Source organism: Rhineura floridana, chromosome 7 (genome assembly GCF_030035675.1).
Source record: "Rhineura floridana isolate rRhiFlo1 chromosome 7, rRhiFlo1.hap2, whole genome shotgun sequence".
Lineage (NCBI taxonomy): Eukaryota > Metazoa > Chordata > Lepidosauria > Squamata > Rhineuridae > Rhineura > Rhineura floridana.
This window is the reverse complement of record NC_084486.1, coordinates 65,032,620-65,058,254: the sequence shown is the minus strand read 5'-3', so window position 1 is coordinate 65,058,254 and position 25,635 is coordinate 65,032,620. Positions and strand designations below refer to the sequence as shown.

At 43.0% G+C, this 25,635-nt stretch overlaps 1 protein-coding gene across 11 annotated transcripts in view; it reads left to right on the top strand.

Annotated features, from left to right (window-relative positions):
* Positions 1–25,635, top strand: part of TACC2 (transforming acidic coiled-coil containing protein 2) — a 262,416-nt gene that overhangs the window by 165,147 nt on the left and 71,634 nt on the right. For all 11 annotated transcript variants that reach the window (XM_061635785.1, XM_061635784.1, XM_061635786.1 and 8 more), the window contains one exon: positions 8,737–8,885. In XM_061635785.1, coding sequence (XP_061491769.1) covers positions 8,737–8,885 — 149 coding nt within the window. The remainder of the gene's footprint in view (positions 1–8,736; positions 8,886–25,635) is intronic.

The following is a 25,635-nucleotide window of genomic DNA, read 5'->3' as shown; positions in this document are numbered from 1 at the left end:
GAGGTTTTCCTCTGTCTCTTTCATTGTGTTGTTGTGGGTAAAGTGAGGGTTATAAATTCTCTGTGGGTATACAAACTGAATACAAATGAGAGAGTGGTACTTCTTTGGGACTGAACAACATGCAGCACAAGGATGCATGTGCATGAAACGGAAGTACATGTGTCTTGTGTCTAATGGTGCCAGATTGTAATTCCAGAACTACAGAGATAGGCTTGATTATTATTTTGATTGAACAAAGGAAACAACAAAGAAGGGAAAAGGCCTTGCATTATTTAACTTCCCTGTGATAAGTCTCATCTGTTCCTTTAAAAAGAAGCTTCTGAAATGTAATTGGGGGGGAAATTAAAAGTACAGAGATAATTGGAGTTAAAAGAATAAATGCACCTGGGGAATTTATTGTATCTATTTTGGTTTGCATTTTATATGGCATGCAATGTAATAATTCCTGGAAACCACTAATAGGATGTAAATGGTTTTAGCTCAAATCATGCTGTATAGCTCTGAAAAGAATACAAGCTGAGAAATTCTGCTGAGGCCTGTTAAATGAGAGTACTGTATCGTGGATGGAGAGAAACCCATCGACCAGATTAAACTATAATGAAATTGTTCAGACTTGCAGCCTGGCTCTGAGAGGAAGTTGCATCATATTATTGATTGAAATATGCTTCTTGTCAGAGGGTGGGTCACCTGGTGCTATCTTTGTTATAACAGTGCAATAAAAAACGCTCATACCCGTAAAACAAGTTTCACTGTCTTAAGAACATAAGAACATAAGAAGAGCCTGCTGGATCAGGCCAGTGGCCCATCTAGTCCAGCATCCTGTTCTCACAGTGGCCAACCAGGTGCCTGGGGGAGGCCCGCAAGCAGGACCCGAGTGCAAGAACACTCTCCCCTCCTGAGGCTTCCAGCAACTGGTTTTCAGAAGCATGCTGCCTCTGACTAGGGTGGCAGAGCACAGCCATCACAGCTAGTAGCCATTGATAGCCCTGTCCTCCATGAATTTGTCTAATCTTCTTTTAAAGCCATCCAAGCTGGTGGCCATTACTGCATCTTGTGGGAGCAAATTCCATAGTTTAACTATGCGCTGAGTAAAGAAGTACTTCCTTTTGTCTGTCCTGAATCTTCCAACATTCAGCTTCTTTGAATGTCCACGAGTTCTAGTATTATGAGAGAGGGAGAAGAACTTTTCTCTATCCACTTTCTCAATGCCATGCATAATTTTATACACTTCTATCATGTCTCCTCTGACCCGCCTTTTCTCTAAACTAAAAAGCCCCAAATGCTGCAACCTTTCCTCGTAAGGGAGTCACTCCATCCCCTTGATCATTCTGGTTGCCCTCTTCTGAACCTTTTCCAACTCTATAATATCCTTTTTGAGATGAGGCGACCAGAACTGTACACAGTATTCCAAATGCGGCCGCACCATAGATTTATACAACGGCATTATGATATCGGCTGTTTTATTTTCAATACCTTTCCTAATTATCGCTAGCATGGAATTTGCCTTTTTCACAGCTGCCGCACACTGGGTCGACATTTTCATCGTGCTGTCCACTACAACCCCGAGGTCTCTCTCCTGGTCGGTCACCGCCAGTTCAGACCCCATGAGCGTATATGTGAAATTAAGATTTTTTTTGTCTGTAAGCAGCAGTTAGTTCTGCTCATGGCTGGTGCATGATGAATACCTAAATTCCCTTTTGAATTTTGGAAGTCCAGTGCCATAAACATTACCCAAAGGTCTTACCTAGGGTTGCCAGGTTCAGGGCCTGAGACTGATCCTGTATCTTTAGGAGATGAGAAAGTCAGCCAAGAAGACCTCTTGGAGTCTGGGCCTGGCATCCAAGAGGTCTTCTGTATCTTTAAAAGTTATGCAAGGGGAAGGGAGAATTCCACCTTGTGGTTTTTCCCATTACAGGGTTGCAAGAACACCTGCACTTGGCTGACTTTCTCTTCTCCTAAAGATACAGGATCAGTCTCAGGCCCTGAACCTGGCAACCCTAGTCTGACCTTAAAGGTACTTTCTTTTGGGGATTATAAAAAGAGAGAGACTCCATATTGAGGCAACTATGAGGCAGTTTGAGGGGTATGTAGCAAGTATATTATTTATTTGTTTGTTTTATTAAACTTCTATCCCACCCTTCCCGCAAAAGGAGCCCTCACCAGCAGAGCGTAGTGATTGACTGGGCATATAAGGGGTGAGATGATCTTTCAGGTATCCTGGTCCCAAGCTGCATAGGGCGTTGTACACCAAAACCAGCACTTTGAACTTAGCCTAGTACTTATTTTGCCATTAACAGCCAAGGAGATGTATATCTATCTATATCTATTAAAGCCATCACAGGCAAAGAAACTCCTTAATGTTCTCATGTTTTTAAAAACCAGCAGTGGTTTTGCTCCTAATACTGAGGAATTACACCAGCATTTATAATATTTGAAACACTCCTTAATTTTGCTATGAAGCTCAGGCATTTCCTTTGTTGCCTTTCTGTTTTTTTCCTTACCACCATTGTCTAGACATCATGACTGTCTTTCCATTTCTGTCTCTTCACAGTATGGGCTCATTGTGATAATTGATTTAATCATAGGATAAAATGATCTCGTCACTGAAAATCCTTACAAAGGTATGATAGCAGGCTGTTAATAGTTGAAAAAATATGCCCCAAAGAGCCTATTGGATAAATGGATTCCTGTGCCATAATGGTGACATGTGTATAGCTCCCAGACTTCTGAATGAGAGTGGCTCTAAAGGCTGGATCTGAGACAGTTCTCTGTGGAAAGGAAGGGAACGAGTTAATCACATGACTCAACAGTACCTGATAAATTGCTGACCCATCAGTTTATATAGGTTAGAGTAAGGTCAGTCCTTGTGTTCATCATGAAGTGAAAAAGAATAATTAGTTAGTTATTAGGGGTGAATGCTACTCTGTCAGTAGATGCAGCATTACCATTGTGAGAGAACATAAATTTGTTTACTGATATTGTTTCCATCAAATCCTCTTAAACAAATAATTGGTGTGCCTGTCTTTAGTGTGTGCATCACCTTTTTAATTGAAGATCCTAAACCAATAGCATTATTTAAAAAAACTCTGAACTGGGTTATGAGAATGGAACAGTGTGCAATGAGGTGCTGCCACCAAAAATTGCAATTGTACATTTCATTATTCCTTCTTTTAATTCTTCTTTCTGTGACATAATAATGTTGCACATTTCAGCATCCCTCACCAGCAGCATCCGAGGATGAACACGGAATCAGCATTATTTATTTTATTTTATTTATTATTTGATTTATATCCCGCCCTTCCAGCAGGAGCTCTTATTGGATTCCTTTGTCAGACATACAGCAAGAAGGAGAAAATATTTCAGTGCTCCCAACAGTACTCAAGCGGCATTAAAGCTGGCCTTTCCTAAACTAGAGAGACACATATGACAAATGTAATAAATTTTGTGGCCTTATTCCCATCTGTCACTTCCAAACTCATCTTAAAAATTCCCATGCATAAATTAAAAATTGGTTCCCAGAATGCAATACAAATAATTTTCTTTAAAAAAACCAACTGCAGGTTTTCAGTAATAACATTACTCTTCAGCGCTTGTTTCAGTATCTGCTATCTTGGCTACTTGAGTCAGTGACCTAATTTGTATTGACTTCAGTGACCTGAAGCATTGTACAATTAGGCCATCTAGTCTGGCCTCTGCATGAGCACACGGTTCTGCATATTTCAACAGATTGATGTGGTCAATAGGATAATGTCAACCATTATAGTGTGCCACACACAGAGTGTAAAACAGATATTCTTTGTCTCAAAAGTAATTACTGGGACAGTATATATATGTTTTACACTCCGTTTACACTGCGACCGACCCTGCTGGGACCCTGCTCTCAAAAAAGTAAAGAGTCTAAGACTCCCAGAAACCCTGGACAACTACACCCCTGGTTGAGACTTCTCAGTTTTTCCTCACACTTGTTGCAGAACTAACTAGTTGATGCATCAGCTCTTTAACTGTAATAGATACTTATTATTTCTCTCGAAAGTAATTACTGGAACAGTATATAAGTATTAACACATAGGGTACTATCTAGAAGACAGTTATAAAGGATATTTGCTTTAAAACTCACCCCCCATGTGCACACTTTTAAAAAAGGTTCTGTACTTAGGTTGGTCAGCTTGTGTACTGTGCAGACCTTTGTAAAACCTGCTACTATGCCTGGACATGTGTCCCACTACAACAGGCTGCCAGGTCACATTGCCCCTGAAAGAGCAGGTTCTCATCCTGGAAGTTCTCCTGGCTCCTGCTCTGTCCCTTGAGGTCAAAGTGGTTTCTGAGGCACACAGTGCCTTACCAGCTATAGCTAGTTCATCAGATATGATTGCTCCTGTACAGACATAGTTTAGCCATGATTGTCCATGACCTTATCACCTTCCGTTGGACTACTATTATTAATTATTATTATTACTTATTTATTAAATTTATATCCCACCCTTCCTCGCAGAAGGAGCCAGGGCAGAACTACTACAATTGGCTTCAAAGGGCTGCCTTTGAAGTCTGTTTGAGGAGCTCCAGTTAGTCCAGTAGACAGCTGCCAGAATCCTAACAGGTAGAGCTTATTTAGACTACATCTCACACGTTTTAAAAAAGAGGTTCATTGGCTACCTGTTTTCTTCTAAGTGCTTGTGCAGCAGGAGGAAACCTCAGGTCTGGGGGCTCAGGACTGTCTATCTGGCCCTTGGGATTGTCCAGAGACCAGGCTGCCCCTTACAATGGTTTTACTCTTTGAGCTCCTCAAGTGCTTTTGCCTGGCTGTAATGTGTCCTTGAACTTTGATAATGCCTTTTGCTTGGAGGACAGAGAGATGCGTGGGTAGGCTTGCAGAAACCCCTGATTTTTATGTAGTATTGTGTATTGTACAAAGGTAAGAATTGCATCCATTACTCAACCCACTTTTAGCTACTGGCTGCACCCACCCATATGACCCCAGAAGGTTGCCCATGAGTAAATGTTCCCCACCTCTGTGCTGGTGCTTACCTTTTTAAAGTCCTAAACAACCTGGGACTTGTGAAGAAGCGTCAGTCCAAGCATCTCTACCATTAGAGGTGATTATATCCTCTAAGGAGAGGGATTTCTCAGCTGTGGAGTTTCATGTGTCAATGTTGGTATCTGTTAGGCTTTAGGGAAAACATTTATTATTTACCCAGACATTTAAAGTATATTTCCAGTCTTTTATCTGCTGTTTTTTATTTGTGATTTGTTTTCAGTGCAGTCTTATATTTGTGTAAATTGTTTTCCAGTCTACTTTGATGAAGGGGGCATAAATGTATTTTTAAATAAATAAATATGTTAAACTGCTGCTGCTAGGAAGACATTGGACCATTTGTAGTACAATGTGTGTGCATACACATTATAAAATATATACACACAATGTATAAAATATATATTGTATTTTGAGAGCATCATAGTTGATTTTAAGTAGAATAAATCCAAATGGTGCCCTCCCACTTTATATGGAGTATAGTTCAACATTAACCTCTTTGTCACCAGCCTAATTAAAATGTAGCAGAATGTTCTTGTGGTGTGCCAGACTCATTTCATTGGGGGCTCATGCAAACTCCTTTTCCGCGTGGAATTTTGCCCCATTGGACAGCCCTGACATCTGAGGCAACAGCTTCACCTTACCTCTTCATAGGACTGCCACTGGGATCAGCCTGCCACTGCTCCTGGAGAGGAGGGGTGAGTGGCTCTAGCTTTGAGGAGCCAGAAAGACTTTGAAGTAATACAGGCATGTTTATTCAGTTTCAACTGGGAGGTGTCCTGAGAACAAGTAAGGGCAAGACAACAGGACAGTTTAGTTGATCCCCAAATTCAAATGTGTTGCAATCTCTTTAAAAATAAAGGCTAGAAAAAGTTTGAGGTGAAATAAAGTGTGCAGTAAGTGTGCCATTTTTGAACCAAACATTACCAGCAAGTGTTTGAAGGATACTGAGCTGTTCAGTCTGTGTATAGCGCTAGATAATAGACAAAGCAGTCCTAAAAAAGCTGCATTTTGTAGAAGGGAAAGGGCTGTGCTTTTATTTTTGAAACTATTCCTATTGCAGACAAACCTTTTTTTTTGCTCTTCTGATTGAAACGTTTTCTTTTCCCTAATATAGTGGAGGGCAGCAAGGTGAACCCCAATCAAATTACAGTCAACACAGTTTTCACCCATGATATTTCAAAAGATTGAAATGTCCCTGCAAGAGTTCTTTGTTGGGTCCTGTGGATTTTTGTTTCCAGAAGCCCTTTGTTCACGTTGGTTCAATGCCTTAATGCATTGGGAAGTGGGACAGGGGAAGGGGATAGGCATAGGTTAGAAGGAATAATAATAAAAGGTGCAACCTATGCCTTTGAACTCTGCACAAATGTGTATTGAACCTGGCAACAAAGAACATGTTTTGGGAAGCAATAATAGGTCTCTAGAGTGTTTCAGTTGTGCATGTCAGTGTGTGTGTTTTTCCAGGCTGGAGGTAACTTTATTTACAACAAGCTTAGCCAAAAGAAAAAAAGGGAGGGGAATTGGGAAACAGCATTTACTAGAAATTGTTTGGCTTTGCGCAGGTGTGGTAACAGACAAATAAGTTCTGGAGAGAATGGTACGTTCCAGACATTTGGATGTTATTTGGCAATGTTGTCAGGAAGACTAAAATCTCATTGACATTCTGCAGAGATAACATAAGGGAATCCAGTCCATCAAACCACTTGAGCTGTCAGGAGCAACATTGGGGGCTTTTCACCCACAGCCCACACAGGCTTTTTGTACAGAGAAAGCAATTTAAGTGAATGGTAATAGGAATGCAAATCCAGCAATTGCACTTCATTGCTCAAGAGAAAATCTTCTCTTGTGAATCCAGGAGTTTGTTGCTTGAAAGGATCTAGGTGCTTTCCTTTTGAGTTTGGCGAAGTCAGGGAAGTCATCTCTACTACATCTGGGTGGCTTATAGACGGCTTCCTCAGGAGGAAATAGCTTTCACCTCATGGAAAATTTTGTCCCCCATGCAGTGGACGTGTTGGATGTGGACAGCTATGAGAAGCTGCGGAGACTACAGTCTCCTAGCTATGCAGCGTATCGCTGGAAATAGGCAAGTCAGTCCTGACTTTCAGGAAACTATCACACCATTAAATTCATTTTATCAAAGACCAGAAGGAACAGCTGGTATTTGACCAACCGAAATGCTTGCTAAGCAATTTTCAAGGCACTTGTATGCAACATTGTTTGCTTGAATTGTGTTTTATATCCATACGTATATATTTGTACGGAAGGTTTATTTTCCCCATTTCTGTTTGTTAAAGAAAACAACCTCCATTCAACTTTTTTGTCTTGAAAGACTATGGGTGGTGTTCTATGCTAGTCCTACTCAAAGTAGATCCACTGAAGTTAATAGACATGACTAACATTAATTTCAGTGAGTTTACTCTGAGTAGGACTTAATTGAATACAACCCTTTGCCCTCAAATGGTAGACCACTTAATACAGTTTTATCACTGTAGGCCTTTGTATTTCACCATCTACATTAGTCCAGCAAATCTTTTTATATAGATATATCTGTTCCATCTCACATTTGGTATAGTTGGCTTCACTTTGCATCTTTGCGTTTCATCTCTGTTTGCTGTCATCATATTCCTTCTGGATTTAAAAAAAAATAAGTTTGGGATAATGTATGTGGTGGAAGTGTGATTGAGGTAAATTAAATAGTAGGGTATACAGATTAAAAAGTAGACCTTAATTAAAAGCCAAAGAATTCTGAAGAGAGATAGGGTGCCATTTCAGATGCTGATGTGGACATAGGGGCTCAGTGTTTTGGGGGGGCAAGATTCAGGAAGATCCATTTGTCTACTTTTGAAAACATTGTAGGTTTAATAATAAAAGCATTTGTTGTGATTATAACTAAGTAGCTAAAATTACATACTTTACAACAATATCATCAGGAAAGTGCAAGCAGGCATCTCTCTCCTAGTGCAAGCAAAGGAATTTTTTTGTTTCACATGAATATCTATGAATAGCACACATAACAATGTGTAGAACTTGTGAGTTGGAAATAAAGAAGATAGCATATATTTGGCCTGAAGCATGGAGGCTAGTGTGAAAAATGAGACTGCCCCATCTTCCCAAATGGTGCCCCCCCCCCCAATCTGAAGTGCCGGGCAGCATCCGATGTTACTCAGACTCTGTGTTTTCTTTGTTTGTAGGAACTCACACTCAGCTGCATATCAAGGTAGATTGAACTGGGATTTAAGAGAGCAATATGAAACTCTTGTAAGAATTTCCTTATTAGGTTTGCTTGTGCTCATGCCAAGGAAAATTCCAACATCCCATTGAAAGGTCCCATTGCCATTGTTTTAGTCTATGCTGAAGCCTCCTTTACGCTGAAAAGGCAGGCTTTTTCCAGGCAGCATTTACTTTAACCTGTGTGCATGTTTGCTTTTGGAATGCCTTGAAATCTTTAATATTAAGATTTCTTCAGAACGAACCTGTGAACATGATATTCTGCTCCAGAAATCATGCTGCAAAAGAAGCTCAGTATCTCTGAGAAATGCAGAGGTATTCTGGCCTCCTCAAATAGGAGAAATCTGCATTTTACAAGTATCATTTGTTCTGGTTTACAGTGTCCCAGTGATTTTACTGGTGTTCCAGTGATTTTGAAAAAGTACAGTAGTGTGATATATCACTACTTTTTACATTTTTATTTATTTGTTTTTGTCCAGGAGTTCAGACTCTGAAGAAGCATTTGAGACACCAGAATCTACAACTCCTGTGAAGGCTGTACCTCCACTACCACAGCCACCAGCTGAAGTTGCAGTGTTTGACGTAGAGGAACAGGAAGTAAGACCACCTCTTCCATCCGAGGACACAGGTAACAAATGTACAATTGTTAGCAATGGGCTTCTCAGAGTATCTCGGAATCTGGCCTTAACTCAGCCCTCCCTTCCTATAAGAGATTATGTCATTCCATGTTTTGTGAGGAAGCTGCAAATTTTAGGTTTGGAGACAGTCTAAAGAAAGAGTCAGAGCTGTAAGATTTCATGGGAGTTTTGAAGGACTTGGTGCTCCTCCCCCAAAAAGTCCTAATGCGGGAGGAGGGTTTGTTGGAGTGTCAATGCTGTGCACTTCCAACTTATGTTCAGCCTGTGTATTTGTGTAAATAAACCATATATCACAAAAACTCCACAAGCCTGCAGTGACCTCCTTCCAAAGGCAACTGGAACATGGGTTCACCCTGCACCCCTGAGCTAGTCTAATACTATGAAGTCAGCTGCTGGTTTCTCTGTTGATTTGGAGTTCTCCTTTTGCCCCTCACCAACTAAATGGTCTCTAAGCTAGTATACTGTTTTAACCCACCGTAAGACCTCCACCTACTTACTAGTTGGTTTATTTAATAGTGTGTAGATATACAGAATGGAGACTAAAGAGTCAGTCCCTGCATATTTTCTTGCAGCAGAACAGTGCTGTTAGGATGCTGTGTTCTGTACAAGTTTCTGCCAGCGTATGAAGACTGAGGATAGTAACTTTAGTCTCTCCTGCTTGGAGCCACCAAGCTGTAGATGTGAAGATAGGACAGTGAAAAGTGTTGGCTCACTGTTGAGCTTTTTATTCCAGTGGCAAACCTCGGATATCAGAAGAAGTCACCAAGGAAGATAGTGCTAAATGTCCATGCACCTCTATTGCAAACACTGTAGTGATACTTGGGGTGGGTTGGAGAAGGCTAATAAGCCTCAGTTTTCCCTGTAAAGCCCAAGGAAGCCAGAATAAACTACACAAAACAGGCAGCTGGCCATGCCTCCTTGATGAATGCACATACGTGTTTTAGCATCAGTTGTTCACATTTTATATTTTTACTGCAAGGAATACATATAGCAGTGGGCATAGCAATAGTGAACACAATTGCTACATAAATGTGAAGAGGCCTTTTTATTATTGGGATTTTCCAGCAGGATGTACATACCGCCCTCTGCTTTTCATTTGCCATTGTCTTTTTGCTGTCACAAATAGCTTTGCATTTATTGTTATCTGAACAAAAAGGAAGTTAATTTTCCCCATTTGCCAGATAAATGTAAATGAGGAGAGAAAGAAAGACCCCATGTGCTAGACAGGATTTGGAGTGCAGTCTTTAATTACAAAACTAGGCTGTCATTCACTCTGAACCCCCTGATTATTCACATTCTTTCTTGTTTTTCTTCTGTCACTTTCTGACCTCCCTCTGTCCTCTCATTCCATTTGCCCTGCTTAGCCAGGGGAAAGTGCCTCTGTCTGTTTTTACTATAGTGCGCTTTGCTGCATTAATAGTTGCATATTTTGAAAATTTACTGAGATAAAGAAAATAATCTATACTCGAAGCATGATATTTCTATGTTTTGTGTATGTTTTATATCCACAAGTTGCATAATACCCCTGTGTTTTACCTTTGCCCACTTTGAAGAGATCCTTTTTGGGGATCTCCTATACCAAGTAAAAAATATAATTATCCACTTAAGCTCCTCAGTATTTATCTTTTATACAAGAAGTTCTCACAGTGTGGCTCAGAATCCATCATTGAGCCTTACTGTACCAGCGACTGTCTGGGTGGCATAAAATGAAAAGCATCAAGAAAGCAACAGTTTTGTAATCATATAGTATAATAACAGGATTTTAAAAGAGGCTTCATTCATAATGCCATATTATGCTTAGCCCTGTATAGGGTTTGCACATGATCTTGCATATTTGAAAATGAGATTTAGAGGCGTAACTTGATCACACAGGGCACAATAGTAGACCAGGGATACAAATAAAAATCTTGCATTACACTGAAAGCTGTTGGACCCTGAACTGAAGGGGGAAAACATGGAGGTTTGTGAATGATAATATTTTTGTGCATGTGAATACATGGAACATGTCCTGTGCCATGCGTCTACAGAATTGATTTTCATGAGTCTCGGCATGTTACATTAGGCATAGGAAAAAATACTGCATGAAATGCTGTAGCTCAGAAATGACTCAGCTGCTCAGTAAAGCAACCCTCCTTTTAAGGTGAAGCCATTTAACCTAAAACCAAATATGATATGAGGCTTCAGGCCCACTTGGAACCTCACATTGAAGACAGCCCTGCTGCAATGCTCTTGATACAAAAAGGCATTACAAAATTTAGGATAAGCCTAAATGAGAAAAACAAATTGTACTTTTTGCATGTTAAAAACTGTTAAGATCTTTGCGTTGGTGACAGTCTCAGTCTCCAAAGTCCAATGCTGGTCACACAGCAAATTTTCCCAGACTGTATGTGTATGATGTATGTGTTCCTTAATGTAATGGCAAAACTAAATGTCATGAGTAGCAAAACCCCTTTGTTGAGGTTGAAGTTAAAGGGCAACATTCTCTTCTGACTCACTTCTGGTGTCAAAAGGGCAGGATCTAAAGAAGCTCTCTGTAGCCACAAAGCTGCATTGTCTAATTGTTCAAGTTTCCCCTCATAGTCCTTCTGTTAGATTTTTCTCTTTACATTGATGCATTTAACACAGTTCTTACAGTTGTGTCATAATGTTATGAAGCTCATGTTTTCCAAGCCTTATATGCACTCTGTAAAGTTGTAGCCAAATACTCCATGAATTATTCTAGTAAACTCTAGTATATTAGGTATAGAATTGGGGGTTTTGTATCCTTTTAAAAAACTAATAATTTAATTAGCCTGTTGGAAGTAAAAGAGTTGGAGCAGGCACATTCTACTCTGTCTCACATGCAATGTTGGTGTGGGGAACCTCCAGCCTGTGGGCAATTTGGCTTGTGAGGTCACTTTGCCCAGATCACACCCACCTGCCCCACACCTGTTGTCATATGTGACATCATGTGTGGGGCAAGTAGATGTAGCTCGCTTGGCTACATGACCCTGTTCCCCATGGAGAACTCAATCACACAGCCAATCCCTGCAGAAAGCACCTTTGCCGGCCCTGCGCTTGGTGCTTGGGAAGCGCTGATCACAGGGCTTGCAAAACACTTTGTGCAGCGCTTCCCAAACACTCGACAGCCAGCTGGTTGTTGGGCATTTGGGAAGTGCTGCGCAAAACACTTTGCAAGCCCTGTACTTAGTGCTTCCCAAGCACCGAGCACAGGGCTAGCAGACCTCTTTGAACTGTGGCTCCCATCCAACTGTTTGTCAGGTGCTTGGGTAGTGCTGCACAAGGGACATTGACGGGTGGGTAGGCCAATCCACCTACCAGTCATTTGACATCATAATGATTTAGGTGATTGACAGGTTGTCCCACCCACCTGTCAAAAGTTGGCCTGCAGAGGTGGAGACAGATAGGCCTGCTGAACCAAAAAGATTCCCTGCTCCCACACTCAGTAGTGTAGTGGCAAATTGAGAAGTGGAGGGTCCCTTTGTGAGTCATGCCACACCTCTCACTGCCACGTCTTCTAAGGTTATACCGCTGACACTTACTGGGGCCTGCATAACTGACTTGGAAAGCTATAGCAATAAAGAAAAAAAATGATGTTGTATGGAAGCTTCACCCTCTCATCTCAGTCCTCATGGCCTGATCCCTTCCCATTTGATTCACCGGCACACATAGATTAACTAACCCACTTGCACATTCCCTTAGCTCCAAAATTACCCATTGGCCTTCCACAAGATCATCATCTCTCCCCACCCCCTAAACAACACTCAACAGCCAAGTGTTGTGGCCTGCAAGTACTTCACAACCTGCATTTTTGTAATTTCATATAGACAGCAAATAAGAGTTTTGTCAAGTCTCTGACAAACCACCCTACGTGGCTTATAGGTTTTTTCGTCATAGACTTCATAGGCCTGCCTGTCTTTGTCAGATGAGACCGCTACAGGTAACTTGTATTATTCTTTTTTGGAGACAATTCTTTCTCAGTATATTAAGGAAAGAAGTTTAGCAAGTCTAGGAAGATAGGTAGGAAGACAGGAAACTGCCTTACACTGAGTCCATCTTGCTCAGTATTGTCTACACTGACTAGCAGCAGCAATCCAGTGTTTCACGTAAGAGTCTCTCCCAGCCCTACCTGGAGATGCCAGGAATTCAACCTGGGATCTTCTGCATGGAAAGCAGATGCTCTGCCACTGAGCTACGGCCCTTCCCCATTGAAAGCCTATTGTCATCAAGGAATTTTTTAAGAAGGATATTGTGGTTTTAAAAACTCATTCGTTGAAAGGTCCTTCCATGTCTTCTCCACCCCAAGGTTATGTACCTAGAATAAAAAAATGATCTTAACTTACATGAATTATTGAACTATTATTATTTAACTGTCATTCTTCTTGTCTCTAATCTTGTCATACAATCCAGCCAAAGAAAGAAATTAGCAACCTATTTTATCAAGGTAAATCTGCTATAGTGTCATGCAACCCAATCATGAGTGTGTTTACTCATAAGCAAGCTTCACTATTTATTTATTTATTTATTTATTATTTGATTTATACCCCACCCTTCCTCCCAGCAGGAGCCCAGGGCGGCAAACAGAAATACTAAAAACACTTTAAAACATCATAAAAACAGACCTTAAAATACATTAAAACAAAACAACATTAAAAACATTTTTTAAAAAAGCTTTAAAAACATATTTTTAAAAAGGGTTAAAACATATTGTTAAAAAAATCATATTAACAAGCAATTCTAACACAGACGCAGACTGAGATAGATCTCACTTAAGAGGCTTGTTGAAAGAGGAAAGTCTTCAAAAGGCGTTGAAAAGACGACAGAGATGGCGCCTGCCTAATATTCAAGGGGAGGGAATTCCACAGGGTAGGTGCCGCCACACTAAAGGCCCGTTTCCTATATTGTGCAGAACGAACCTCCTGATAAGATGATATCTGCAGGGCGCCGTCACCTACAGAGCGCAGTGATTGTCTGGGTATATAAGGAGTAAGACGGTCTTTCAGATATCCTGGTCCTGAGCAGTATAGCGCTTTGTACACCAAAACTAGAAACTTGAACTTGGCCCGGTAGCAAATGGGCAGCGAGTGCAATTCTTTCAGCAGTGGGATGACATGTTGGCAATACCCTGCCCCAGTGAGCAGTCTCGACGCCGCATTTTGCACCAGCTGCAACTTCCGGACCAACCTCAAGAGCAGCCCCACATAGAGCGCATTATAGTAATCCAGCCTGGAGGTTACCAGTGCGTAGACAACAGTGGTCAGGCTATCCCAGTCCAGAAACAGCCGCAGCTATCTTACCTGCTGAAGCTGGTAAAAGGCACTCCTAGCCACGGAGGACACCTGGGCCTCTAGCAACGAAGATGGATCCAGAAGCACCCCCAGACTACGGACCCGCTCTTTCAGAGGGAGTACGACCACATCCAAAGCAGGAAACTGACCAATTATCCGAACTCCGGAACCACCAACCCACAGTGCCTCCGTCTTGCTAGGATTCAGACTCAGTTTATTGGTCCTCATCCAGCCCACCACCGAGTCCAGGCAGTGGTCCAGGGCTTGCACGGCCTCTCCTGATTCAGATGTTATGGAGAAATAGAGCTGGGTATCGTCAGCATACTGCTGATCCCTTGCCCCAAATCTCCTGATGACTACTCCCAAAGGCTTCATATAGATGTTAAACAGCATGGGGGACTAGATGGTGCCCTGCGGCACCCCACAGCACAACTGCCAGGGGGCTGAAAGACAGTCACCCAATGCTATTCTCTGAGAGTGACCCTGGAGATAGGATCGGAACCACTGTAAAACAGTGCCTCCAATACCCATCTCACCAAGTCAGTCCAGATGGATACCATGGTCAATGGTATCAAAAGCCGCTGAGAGATCAAGTAAGAATAACAAGGTTGCACTCCCCCTGTCCTCCTGATAAAGGTCATTCATCAGGGCAACCAAGGCCAATTCAGTCCCATAATCAGGCCTGAACCCAGACTGGGATGGGTCAAGATAATCTGTTTCGTCCAAGAGTACTTGCAATTGCTGTGCCACAATCCTCTCAATCACCTTCCGTAAAAAGGGGGGTATTTGCAACCAGTCGGTAATTGTCCAAACCAATGGGTCCAGGGTGGTCTTTTTCAAGAGTGGTTGGGTCACCGCCTCTTTCAAGTCGGCTGGAACCGTTCCCTCCCGCAATGATGCATTGACCACACCCTGGATCCACTCGGTCAACCCCCCTTGGCAAGCTTTAATAAGCGAAGAAGGGCAAGGGTCAAGAGGACACGTTGCTGGCCGCATCATCGCAAGCACCTTGTCTACGTCATCAGGCCTCATCAACTGAAACCATTCCCCAAAAGTTGCAGCAGACGTTGCACTGGACACCTCATTGGGGACTACAGTAGATGTTGAGGGGGCATCAAGACTGCTACTGAGGCGAGCAACTTTACCCTCAAAGTGCCTTGCAAACAATTCACAGTGGGCCTCCGAAGGGTGTAAAACTCTGTTTCCTGGATGTCAACAGACTCCTGACAATACGGAAAAGCTCCACTGGATGGCTACTTGAGGATGCGATGGAGGCAGAGAAGTGGGCCTTCTTTGCCGCCCTCACCACCACACAGTAGGCACAGTTATGATGTTTTACTCGTGCCCGATCAGCCTCACAGCACGTCTTTAGCCACTTGTGCTCTAGCCATCATCCAGCCTGTTTTATTGCCCTTAGCTCACTGGTGTACCAAGGTGCAAGCCAGGCTCCACAATACTGGAGAGGGCCCTTGGAGGCAACTGTGTGAAGAGCCCGACGCGTCTTGCTGTTCCACAGCGTGACAAGGGCTTCAGCAGAGTCACCTGCTCTATCTACTGGGAACTCGCCTAGGGCTTTTAGGAATCCTGTGGTCAATAATACTATGATCAATGATGCTTACTCTGAAGTAAACCAAGTTAGCTATAACATGTTGGTATTGCTACCTTCCTAGCTGAGAAAATTGCTTCCTCGTTCACTCCTCCCACAGCAGCAGCATCCATTCCCAACAGGGAGCAGATTAAGACTGTAATCCAATACATGTCTACTCAAATGTAAACTCCATTGGGATTGCAGGCTAAGTTTGTTAGTGTGTGTGTGTGTGTGTGTGTGTGTGTGTGTGTGTGTGAGAGAGAGAGAGAGAGAGAGAGAGAGAGAACAAGTTTATCTGGGCAGTGTCTGACAGAGAAGGGAAGGCATTGCTGTGAAGAATCTGCTGCTGATATAACAAACCAAGGCAAGAAGCACACAATCCTTTTTCTTCTGCATTTTCAAATTATAATGCTTTGTGTCAGGAATACTTTCAGATGCATTGGGGGAAGGGAATCAGAGTGGGGAGAAGGCGGGAAGATCTCACAAACTTCTAAAGCCTCTTTTTTTAAGAGAGAGAGAAAAAGGGCACATTTCTTCATCCCTTTTGAATGCTTGCAAGTTGCAGCTAATGTGCCCCTCCTTGTCCTCTGACACCTGAACTGATCCATCACCTCTGGGAGGGGGGGGAAACCAAAGAAGGAAGCACAACTTCCAATTCCTTCCTAGACTGGGTCATTTAGTTATTTAGTAATTCCTGGGTTGCAACTGCCTTCCACCCTCCCACTGTGTAAACTCCTCTCACCCTCTGTTATCCTTGCCAATTTTCGTGTAAACGTCTCTCCAGTGCAGGGCCCCTTCACATCACCTCTATCCCTCACATACACACACAAATACACACTGCACTGCTACAGATCTGCCACACTCGCTACCAGGGAGGCGGTAGGAGCCTCCCCCCCCAGCACATCCATACAGCGGAGGCCGCAGCAATATCCTCCCCAGGAGGACCAGCCCAGGGAGGAGGAAGAGGAAGAGCCATGCTATGGGGTGCGAGACAGGCTGTAGGCTGGGGTGGGCAAATATCTGCTTAATTCTGACCCCTCCATTGGAATAAAGCAGATTTTTTGCTGGCTTCTGCCAGCAGCCTGTCTCTTCCCCTGCCCCAGTGTTGCGCCTACTCTTCCTTTTCCTCCTCCACCTGCTGGGAGAAGCTTTGCAGAAGCCCCTGCTGTATGGTTTGGCTGGGGAGCCCCCTCCCCTCCTGCCTCCTCCTTCGCCCTGGTGTGTGTTTGTGTGTAGTGGATTAGAAGGGGCCAACAAAACACACCTGCTTACACTAACTCAAACTGTTTTCAAATAAATGATGGTTTAATGTGCTTAAGCACTTTGCTTCTCTCCCACTCTTGACTGTGCTACAAGGGGAGGAAACAAACCACAGTCTGACTTTTTATGTGTGGACTTATATGTGTCAGGTGCACTGATTCATGCTGCTAGCTGCTAGTTCAAATGGGCTGGCAGAACCAGCACAGTGACATAGCATCTGTGACACAAAACCAGTGGTGCCAAATTATCTTCCTAGTAGCTGCCTCCTCTTGAGAAGCACCCTGTTTATTGATGGGAAAGCTGCTGTCTGGAAATACCATTACATAGGAATTCATTCATTATCCTCAGTGGAGGTTCCTCTAAAAGTTCCTGGCTATTTATTTATTTATTTATTTAATTTAATTTATATACCGCCCTAAGCCCGAAGGCTCTCTGGGTGGTGTACATAAAATAAAAACAAGTACAATATATAAATACAATAAGTACAATGAATCAAAAACCAAAAACAGACAAACAATATGAGAAGATAAGCTATAAATGTATGAGCAAAAACTGGTGAATTTTAGAAAGGGGTGAGGCTGAAAAGACATTGAATGGTTGGGGACTTGGGGCTTATTGCCTTGTATAAGCTGAATATATACTGCAGAAAGAAAGTGAGCATCTACCTGAGAATTCTTAAAAAATACAAATCTTAAATTACTGATGTTCTAATTTAAAATTAGTTTCCATTTCAGAGGACTGGAAAGTAGCCATTGTAAAATCAGTTTTTAAAGGGGTTCCATGAAATTACAGCTCATTTAGCCTAACATCTGTTACAGGTAAATTGGTGAAAAACATTTATTAAAGGTAATTTATCAAGCATATAGAAGAACAAGTCTTGTTGAAGAAAAATCAACAAGGCTTCTGCATAGGGAAGTCCTGCCTCACAAACCTTTTAGAGTTCTTTTGAGTGACTCGGCAAGCATGTGGAAAAAGATGATCCAATGTATATTGTATACTTGAATTTTTAAAAAGCTTTCAACAAAGCTGCCCACTAAAGGCTGCAAAAACATTGTAGTCATGAAGTAAGAGGATGAGTCTTCCTATGGATCAGTAACCGGATAAAGGTCAGGAAGCAGAAAGTAGGAATAAGTGCAAAGTTCACAATGGAGGGAAGTAAGAGGTGGGGTCCCCCAAGGATCTGTATTGGGACCAGTGCTTTTTAAGTTCTTGATAAATGATCTGAGGAAGCAGCAAGCTGGTGATGTTTGGGAATAAACAAAATGATTCAGGATGCTGAAAATCCAAGCTGTCTGAAAAGAGCTCTAGAAGGATCTCTCTCAAAATTACCAAATAGGCAACAAAATAGAAAATTTTATTTCTTAGAGATGGTAAACTATTCATTTATTTATTTACTAGATTTATATCCCACCCTGTCTCCCAGTAGGAGCCCAGGTCGGCTAAATACTTAGAAATTTGTATAAATATAAGCCATATATAAATTGTCCAAATAAATTTTAAAAATGCAGTCAGAGCAACAGCTAATTAAAATAGCAGAGTCTACATAAAATTTATACATAGACTTTAAAATGCCCACCTAAAGAAAACCATCTGATAGAAGCTAAAAAGTAAAGGGGCCAAATAAATCTCAGAGTTCTGCAACTGGAACATGGTAAAAGAAAATACCTTCCTGTGTGTGGCAGCCAGGTTTGCTTCAGCCCATATTGAGATGCAGGAAGGGGCCTCTCCACCAGATCTTACGGTGCGGACAGAATAGCATAAGAGGAGGCATTGGGGCAAAAATTCTGAATTTCACAATCTGGACGTGCAGTGACTAATCAGGAAAGGGATCTTGAGGTCATGGTGTCACTTCATGAAAAAGATGAGCCAATATGCAGCATTTGTGAACAAAGCTAGAGGTTATTGGGAAATGGGATCAAAAATAAAACTAGCAGCCATCATCATGAATCAGTGCACCTGGTACACGCAAGTCCTCCACCTGGAAGTTTTTAGCAAACTGAGTTCTGACAAGTAGACCTGATAAAAATCGATGGTGTGGCCGTGCAGTGCTGCATATTATTCTGGTTGCTAGGTCTCAAGAAGGGTATCACAGAGCTGGAAAAGGTGCAGAAAAGGGCAACCAAATGATCAGGAAGGTGGAACATCTTTTGCCTAAGGGGAGGCCACATTGTTTGGGGCTATCTTAGTGATAGTATTAGAAAATTGTGCATGTTATAGTGCAACTTGGGGTCATCGTACAAAGCTGACAAGATACTGAAGAATCAGAAAAGAAAGCACTCCTTCACACAACCACACATAAAGAATGGAATTTGCTGCCACAAGATACTGTGGTGGCCACTAGCTTAGATTGCTTTAAAAGGGGGATTAGACAAATTAATGGAGGATGGATCTATCAACAGCTATTAGTTGCATTGTGGAAGTTTAAAACAAAGCACAGCAACCATACAGAACTGTTAGTGTCTCCTTAACAGGAGTTTGATCAGTGTCCAAAAATGAGCTCATTGTGTGAAAAATGAACAGCAGCTCTGCTGGCAAGAGTAATTCTAATTAAAAAAACACACAACAAGAGCAAAGCCAAACACAACCCTTAGAGTGGAAAAATCACACTTGCATTAAACTACGTCACCTTATTAACATTTGGTTTAATGGGAAACTTGCATTTTATTTGTGTTCAAAATAACTTGAACTTGCAGCAACTGCTTCTGTACTTTGGAATGTACAAGCAATGGATTCTAAAACAAGATCTCAAGGAGCATTTGTTTATTACAGACAAAATACATGGGAGAGCCTGGTCATGGATTTTTTGTTTTATGTGTAGTTTGGCACATTTTTCTGAATGCATAATTTGGCATCTTTTTGAGCAGTATTGTGGAGCTGTTGCTCCTATCACATGCACTATCATGTGCACAGCAATTCCATACTATCTAGACCTATATAGAAAGCAACTTTACAGCTTGTAGGAAACTACCGGTGGAGAGCTTTATTTATTGATTGATTTTTATTAGATTTATGTCCTGCCCCTCCTCTCAGTAGGAGCCCAAGGTGGCAAACAAAAGCACTAAAAACACGACTTTAAAATATATTAAAACATCTTTATAAACATTTTTAAAAGCTTTAAAAACGCTTTTTTAAAAAAAAGGTTTAAAAACATTAAAAAGCAATTCCAACACAGACGCAGACTGGGATAAGGTCTCTGTTTAAAAGGCTTGTTGACAAAGGAAGGTCTTCAGTAGGTGCCAAAAAGATAACAGAGTTGGTGCCTGTCTAATATTCAAGGGGAGGGAATTCCAAAGGGAAAGTGCCACTACACTAAAGGTCCGTTTCCTGTGTTGTGCGGAATGGACCTCCTGATAAGATGGTATCTGCAGGAGGCCCTCACTTGCAGAATACAGTGATCAACTAGGTATATAAGGAATAAGGCAGCCTTTCAGGTATCCTGATCCCAAGCTGTGTAGGGCTTTGTACACCATATCTAGACCATTGAACTTAGCCTGGTAGCTAATAGGTAGCCAGTGCAATTCTTTCAGCAGCAGGGTGACATGTTGGCAGTACCCCAGTGAGCAGTCTCGTTGCTGCATTTTGCACCAAGTGCAGCTTCTGAACCATCCTCAAGGGTAGCTCTACATAGAGTGCATTACAGTAATCCAGCCTGGAGGTCGACAGAGGTCAGGCTATCCCAGTCCAGAAATGGCTGCAGCTGTCTTACCAGCCACAGCTGGTAAAAGGCACTCCTAGCCACTGAGGTCATCTGGGCCTCTAGCAATAAAGATGCATCCGGGAGCACCCGCAGACTATGGACCTGCTCTTTCAGAAGGAGTACGACCCCATCAGAAGCAAGCAACTGACTAATTATCCAAACTCGGGAACCACCAACTCGCAGTGTCTCCATCTTGCTAGGATTCAGACTCAGTTTATTGGCCCTCATCCAGCCCACCACCGAGTCCAGGCAGTGGTCCAGGGCTTGCATGGCCTCTCCCGTTACAGAGAAATAGAGCTGGGTATCATCAGCGTACTGCTACCTCACCCCAAATCTCCTGATGACTGGTCCCAAGGGCTTCATATAGATGTTAAACAGCATGGGGGACAAAATGGTATACTGCGGCACTCCACAGCACAACTGCCAGAGGGCCAACAGACAGCCATCCAATGCTATTCTTTGAAAATGACTCTGGAGTTAGGATTGGAACCACTGTAAAACAGTGCCTCCAATACCCATCACACCAAGTCGGCCCAGAAGGATACCATGGTCAATGGTATCAAAAGCCGCTGAGAGATCAAGTAAGAATAACAGGGTCGCACTCCCCCTGTCCTTCTCTCGGTAATGGCCATTCATCAGGGTGACCAAGGCCAATTCATTCCCATAATCAGGCCTGAACCCAGACTGGAATAGATCAAGATAATCTGTTTCATCCAAGAGTACTTGGAATTGCTGCGCCACAACCCTCTCAATCACCTTCCTTAAGAAGGGAGTATTTGCAACTGGTCAGTAGTTGTCGCAAACCAATGGGTCCAGGGTGGGCTTTTTCAGGAGTGGTCGGATCACCACCTCTTTCAGGGCGGCTTGAACCACATTCTGGATCCACTCAGTCAAACTCCCTTGGCAAGCTTTAATAAGCCAAGAAGGGCAAGGGTTGAGAGGATACGTTGCTGACCGCATCATCACAAGCACCTTGTCCACATTTTCCGGCTGCATCAACTGAAACCATTCCCAAGAAGTTGCAGCAGACATTGCAGTGGACATCTCACTGGGTACATACTAGTAGATGTGGATGGAGCATCAAGATTGCTATGGAGGCTAGCAACGTTACCCTCATGATCTGTCCGCTTCCACCACTTTCAGCCCTCCACCTCTGGTGTGGTGGCTGTGGAGAAATTGGAAGCTTCCACTTCTGTTTTATATCAACAGTAGTTTAGTGTGTCTTCTAAACCCTAAACTAAAGTTAATTGTAACTGACATTAGAGAAGAGAAGCCAGCTGATTTGATGTTGACTTGTTTCCCACTAACTGGCCTATGCGAATAATTTGAAAGCTTTTTAAAATCATAGGAAACTAGTACATCAGAAGGTGGCCTATGGTTCCTTCCCAGCATTCTAGCTTTTCATATGCAGGGAATTTTGACATAGTTTTTGATGTCTGTTAAGAAGCATAATAATTTCTCTCTTGCATTCTAAATTGGCATGGTTCCTAAGGACTATATCCACATGCTTTTTCTGAATGTTTGAACTGTTGCTGATTTGGGGACTTGGCAGGGCTTTTCCTGAGCATGTTAAGTTCCCAAGCCATTTCAGAGACTTAACAACTTCAGCTGAATCAGTACCTCACGGGATGCCCAACTGAATGGTCATTTCTAGACCTTATTTAGAAGTGTTCAAATGTCAATGAGATGAAACACACAATTGGGAGAATTGTATAGTGCATCCCTTCATGGGTTCAACATAGATCTTGCCTGTCCCGTAATTCAGTTACGCAGTCCTTAAATATACTTCATACAGTGGGGAATAAATGAGATACTCTACTAATCTAATCTCTATTTTTTCTTTTCTTTTGGCTGATTACACTTTTGGAACTTCTATCTCTCATCTAAAGTGGCCACAATGTGAATCTGGCCCCAATTCAAGCTGGTTCTGGTGCAGACTGAGGTTTCCACCATTTGCAGTTTAACTTTCAGAAAAGCAGCATTTGGTATATTAAACCCTCATGTAAAGCTGACAAGAATAATGCATGAATAAAAGCAGTTACAAACAATTTTAGCAGGCAGATAATAGCATAAATGTTATTTAATTAATTAATTTAGTGCATTTATATCTCATTTTTCATCCATCATGGGATTGACCAGACCCAGACCTGCTTAACTTTAGCAAGATGTTTCATCATCTGCTCTCAGACCATGTCCTGGCAAAAACTTTGCCTGTCTTTTTATCTTCTTTCAGTAGCCTTTAAAACCTATTTAAGACCTAGACGTTAATTTTTTAAAAAATCTGTAATCTTTTCCACATAAAAAAATTAGTCCAGAAGTTTAATCTGTGACTATATTCAAATCTGTGGTTTTATTCGAATAACCACGATTGTTTAGTGGAATATTGAAACACTGTAAGCTTTTAATATTTAATATATTTAATATCATCCTGACATGAACCTTCACTGGACCACTTGTAGAGTAAAATAATTGCTGGGACGAGGGAAGGGAGCTTAGGTGTCATTTGCTGGATGTATGGATGTTGACAGCTAGTAATAATGGAATAAATCATCAACAGTTTTATTCTTTATTATTTATGCCCTGTTTTCTGCTTAGTAGTAGAATGGAAATGTAGTTATTTTCAGCCCATGGAGGTGCAGGTACAATGTATGTGTATACAGAGATAGTGATATCCTTATTCCCTGTTACCTGTTTGAAGTTGGATATTTCCCAGTGGTTCCTGGAGGGCATTCAGATTCTCGGGATGGCGCCTCCCCCCCCCCCATGTGACAGGCAGAGTCCTATCTTCTTTTGTTAGATTCCTCACCTCTCTTTCCTCTTCTTTGTTCTGGCTAATCCACTTATCTTTTCTCTTAGACTTTTCCCCCTCCCTCCCCCTTCCCTCACCAGAGTGTGAGAACAATTAGAGGGTCTAGGAGCCCCCCACAAGGGAGTTAGCCGGTGATGCGGCTCGTGCCTTCTCACCTAAAAGAAGAGGCACGGAGGCGGTAGTAGTTGGTCTTTGGCGATTCACGGCCTGTCCTTAAATCTAAGGGAGGTGAAACTGTGCGTAGGAGAGCAGTGGTGAGAGGACGCGCACTCTAGCTATGCCACGAAGAGTAGCAGGAAAGGCAAAGACAGGAAAGCAGAAAGGCGGGAAAAGCCACACTACGCCCCATGCCAGTTCAGGCCTCTCCTACCTCCACTATAGGATCGGAGGACCTGGTAAAGTTCACCTGTGATGGTTAGCAGCCCCCTGGAAGGGTGTGAACACGCGCAAACTAGCAAGATGGAGGAAGAGCAGTCACCATCTCTCTCCCACCACTTGAAGCAGGCCTTGAGAGCGCTGGAGCACCGGAGGGAGGGGGTAAATAGCATTTCGCCCTCCCTCCCTCCATTCCAGGGCAGGAAGATTTCCCAACGTTTCTCAGTTGGGTCAGAGGGATGGTGGCAAAAGAGGTTAGGCGGACTGGGACTGCTCAGTCAGGAACCAGCCCCAAGCCCTGCACTTCCCAGTTGCTCACTCCTCAAAAGAGAAGGCATCACCCCCACAAGGGGCACAAAAAGAGGAGGTGGACAAAGTCACCCTCCCCCACACCTTCCTTCTCATCTCTCTCCTCCATATCCATTTCATCTGCCTCTTCTTCCTCATCAGTTTATAGGAGGAACCAGAACGGCAGGCATAGGCGTAAGAGGGCCCATTCTTCCCATAGTCAGAAGGGGACACATGGGGCCAAAAGGAGATTTAGTAATAAGACCGCCACTGCCTTAGGGCTTATATCAGGTTTGGGGCACTCCCCATCGTCATCAGACAGGGAGGAAGGGGAACTATCTGAGGAGGAATTGGAAGCCCCTCCCCCAAGGGGGAGACTCTTCCCAGCAGAGGTTTTTCCTGCAATTCTTGCCAAAACTAGGCGGATCCTGGAATTACCCGAAGAGCAACCTAAGGAAGCTGATCCAGCTGCTTCTACTCCCTCCAAGAGGTCTAAATCAGCCTTGCCAGAAGGCCACCCCAGAATAGCTACTCTCCCTTTCCCGGTCTCTTTCCAGGAGCTGTGGTCAGCAGAGTGGGCAACTCCAGGTAAACATAAACCACCGCACAAGCTGGTTAGCAAATATTACTCCTTTGCCCCCATGGTGATGGAACAGTTTAGAACGCCAGCAGTGGACCTGGCAGTGGTTGCTCTTTCTTCCTCTGCGGTTCTTCCAACAGAGGGGGAAGGAGGGCCTAAGGATGCTTGTGATAAGAGGGTCAAGGTGGCACTGCGCAGAGACTTCGAGGTGCAAGGAGCCACTTTCAGAGCTTCAGCGGCTGCATCAGTGTTCGCCAGAGCAAACATGATGTGCTCGGATGAGCTGGCCAGCAGAGAGGGCGTTCCCAATAGCATCAAAGATGGTCTGAAGAAGATTTCTATTGCAGCAGCCTTCCAAGCGGATGCCACATGGGTCGCTATGATGTTTAATGCCAGGGCTGGCCTCCAGCACAGTGGCAAGACATTACCTGTGGCTCCATCATTGGGACGTGGACCCAGGATCCTAGGATCCGTTCGGGGGGGGCAAGCTCTTTGGGGAACCACTGGAAAAGGTCCTTGTTGAAACTAGGGACAAGCAGAAGGCCCCCAGGGGCAAAGAAGGATGACGTAAGTCTAAACAGATTCAGTCCTTTCAGAGCTCAAAGCCTTTCCATTGCCAAAGCACAACATCAGGATACAAGGCCTGGTGGGGGAGACAAGATAGATACACAAGTTCCAACCAGTCAAGATCCCATCTACCTCCTCACCCCTCCCAATCTAAGTTCCAGACGGGAGCGAAGAAGGGACAGTCATCCTTACACCAAGTCGTTGGTGCTCCAGGGAGCCATAGCAGGACATCTGCTCGACTTCAAGACAGTCTGGACCGCTACAACGTCCGATCGCTGGGTCCTGACA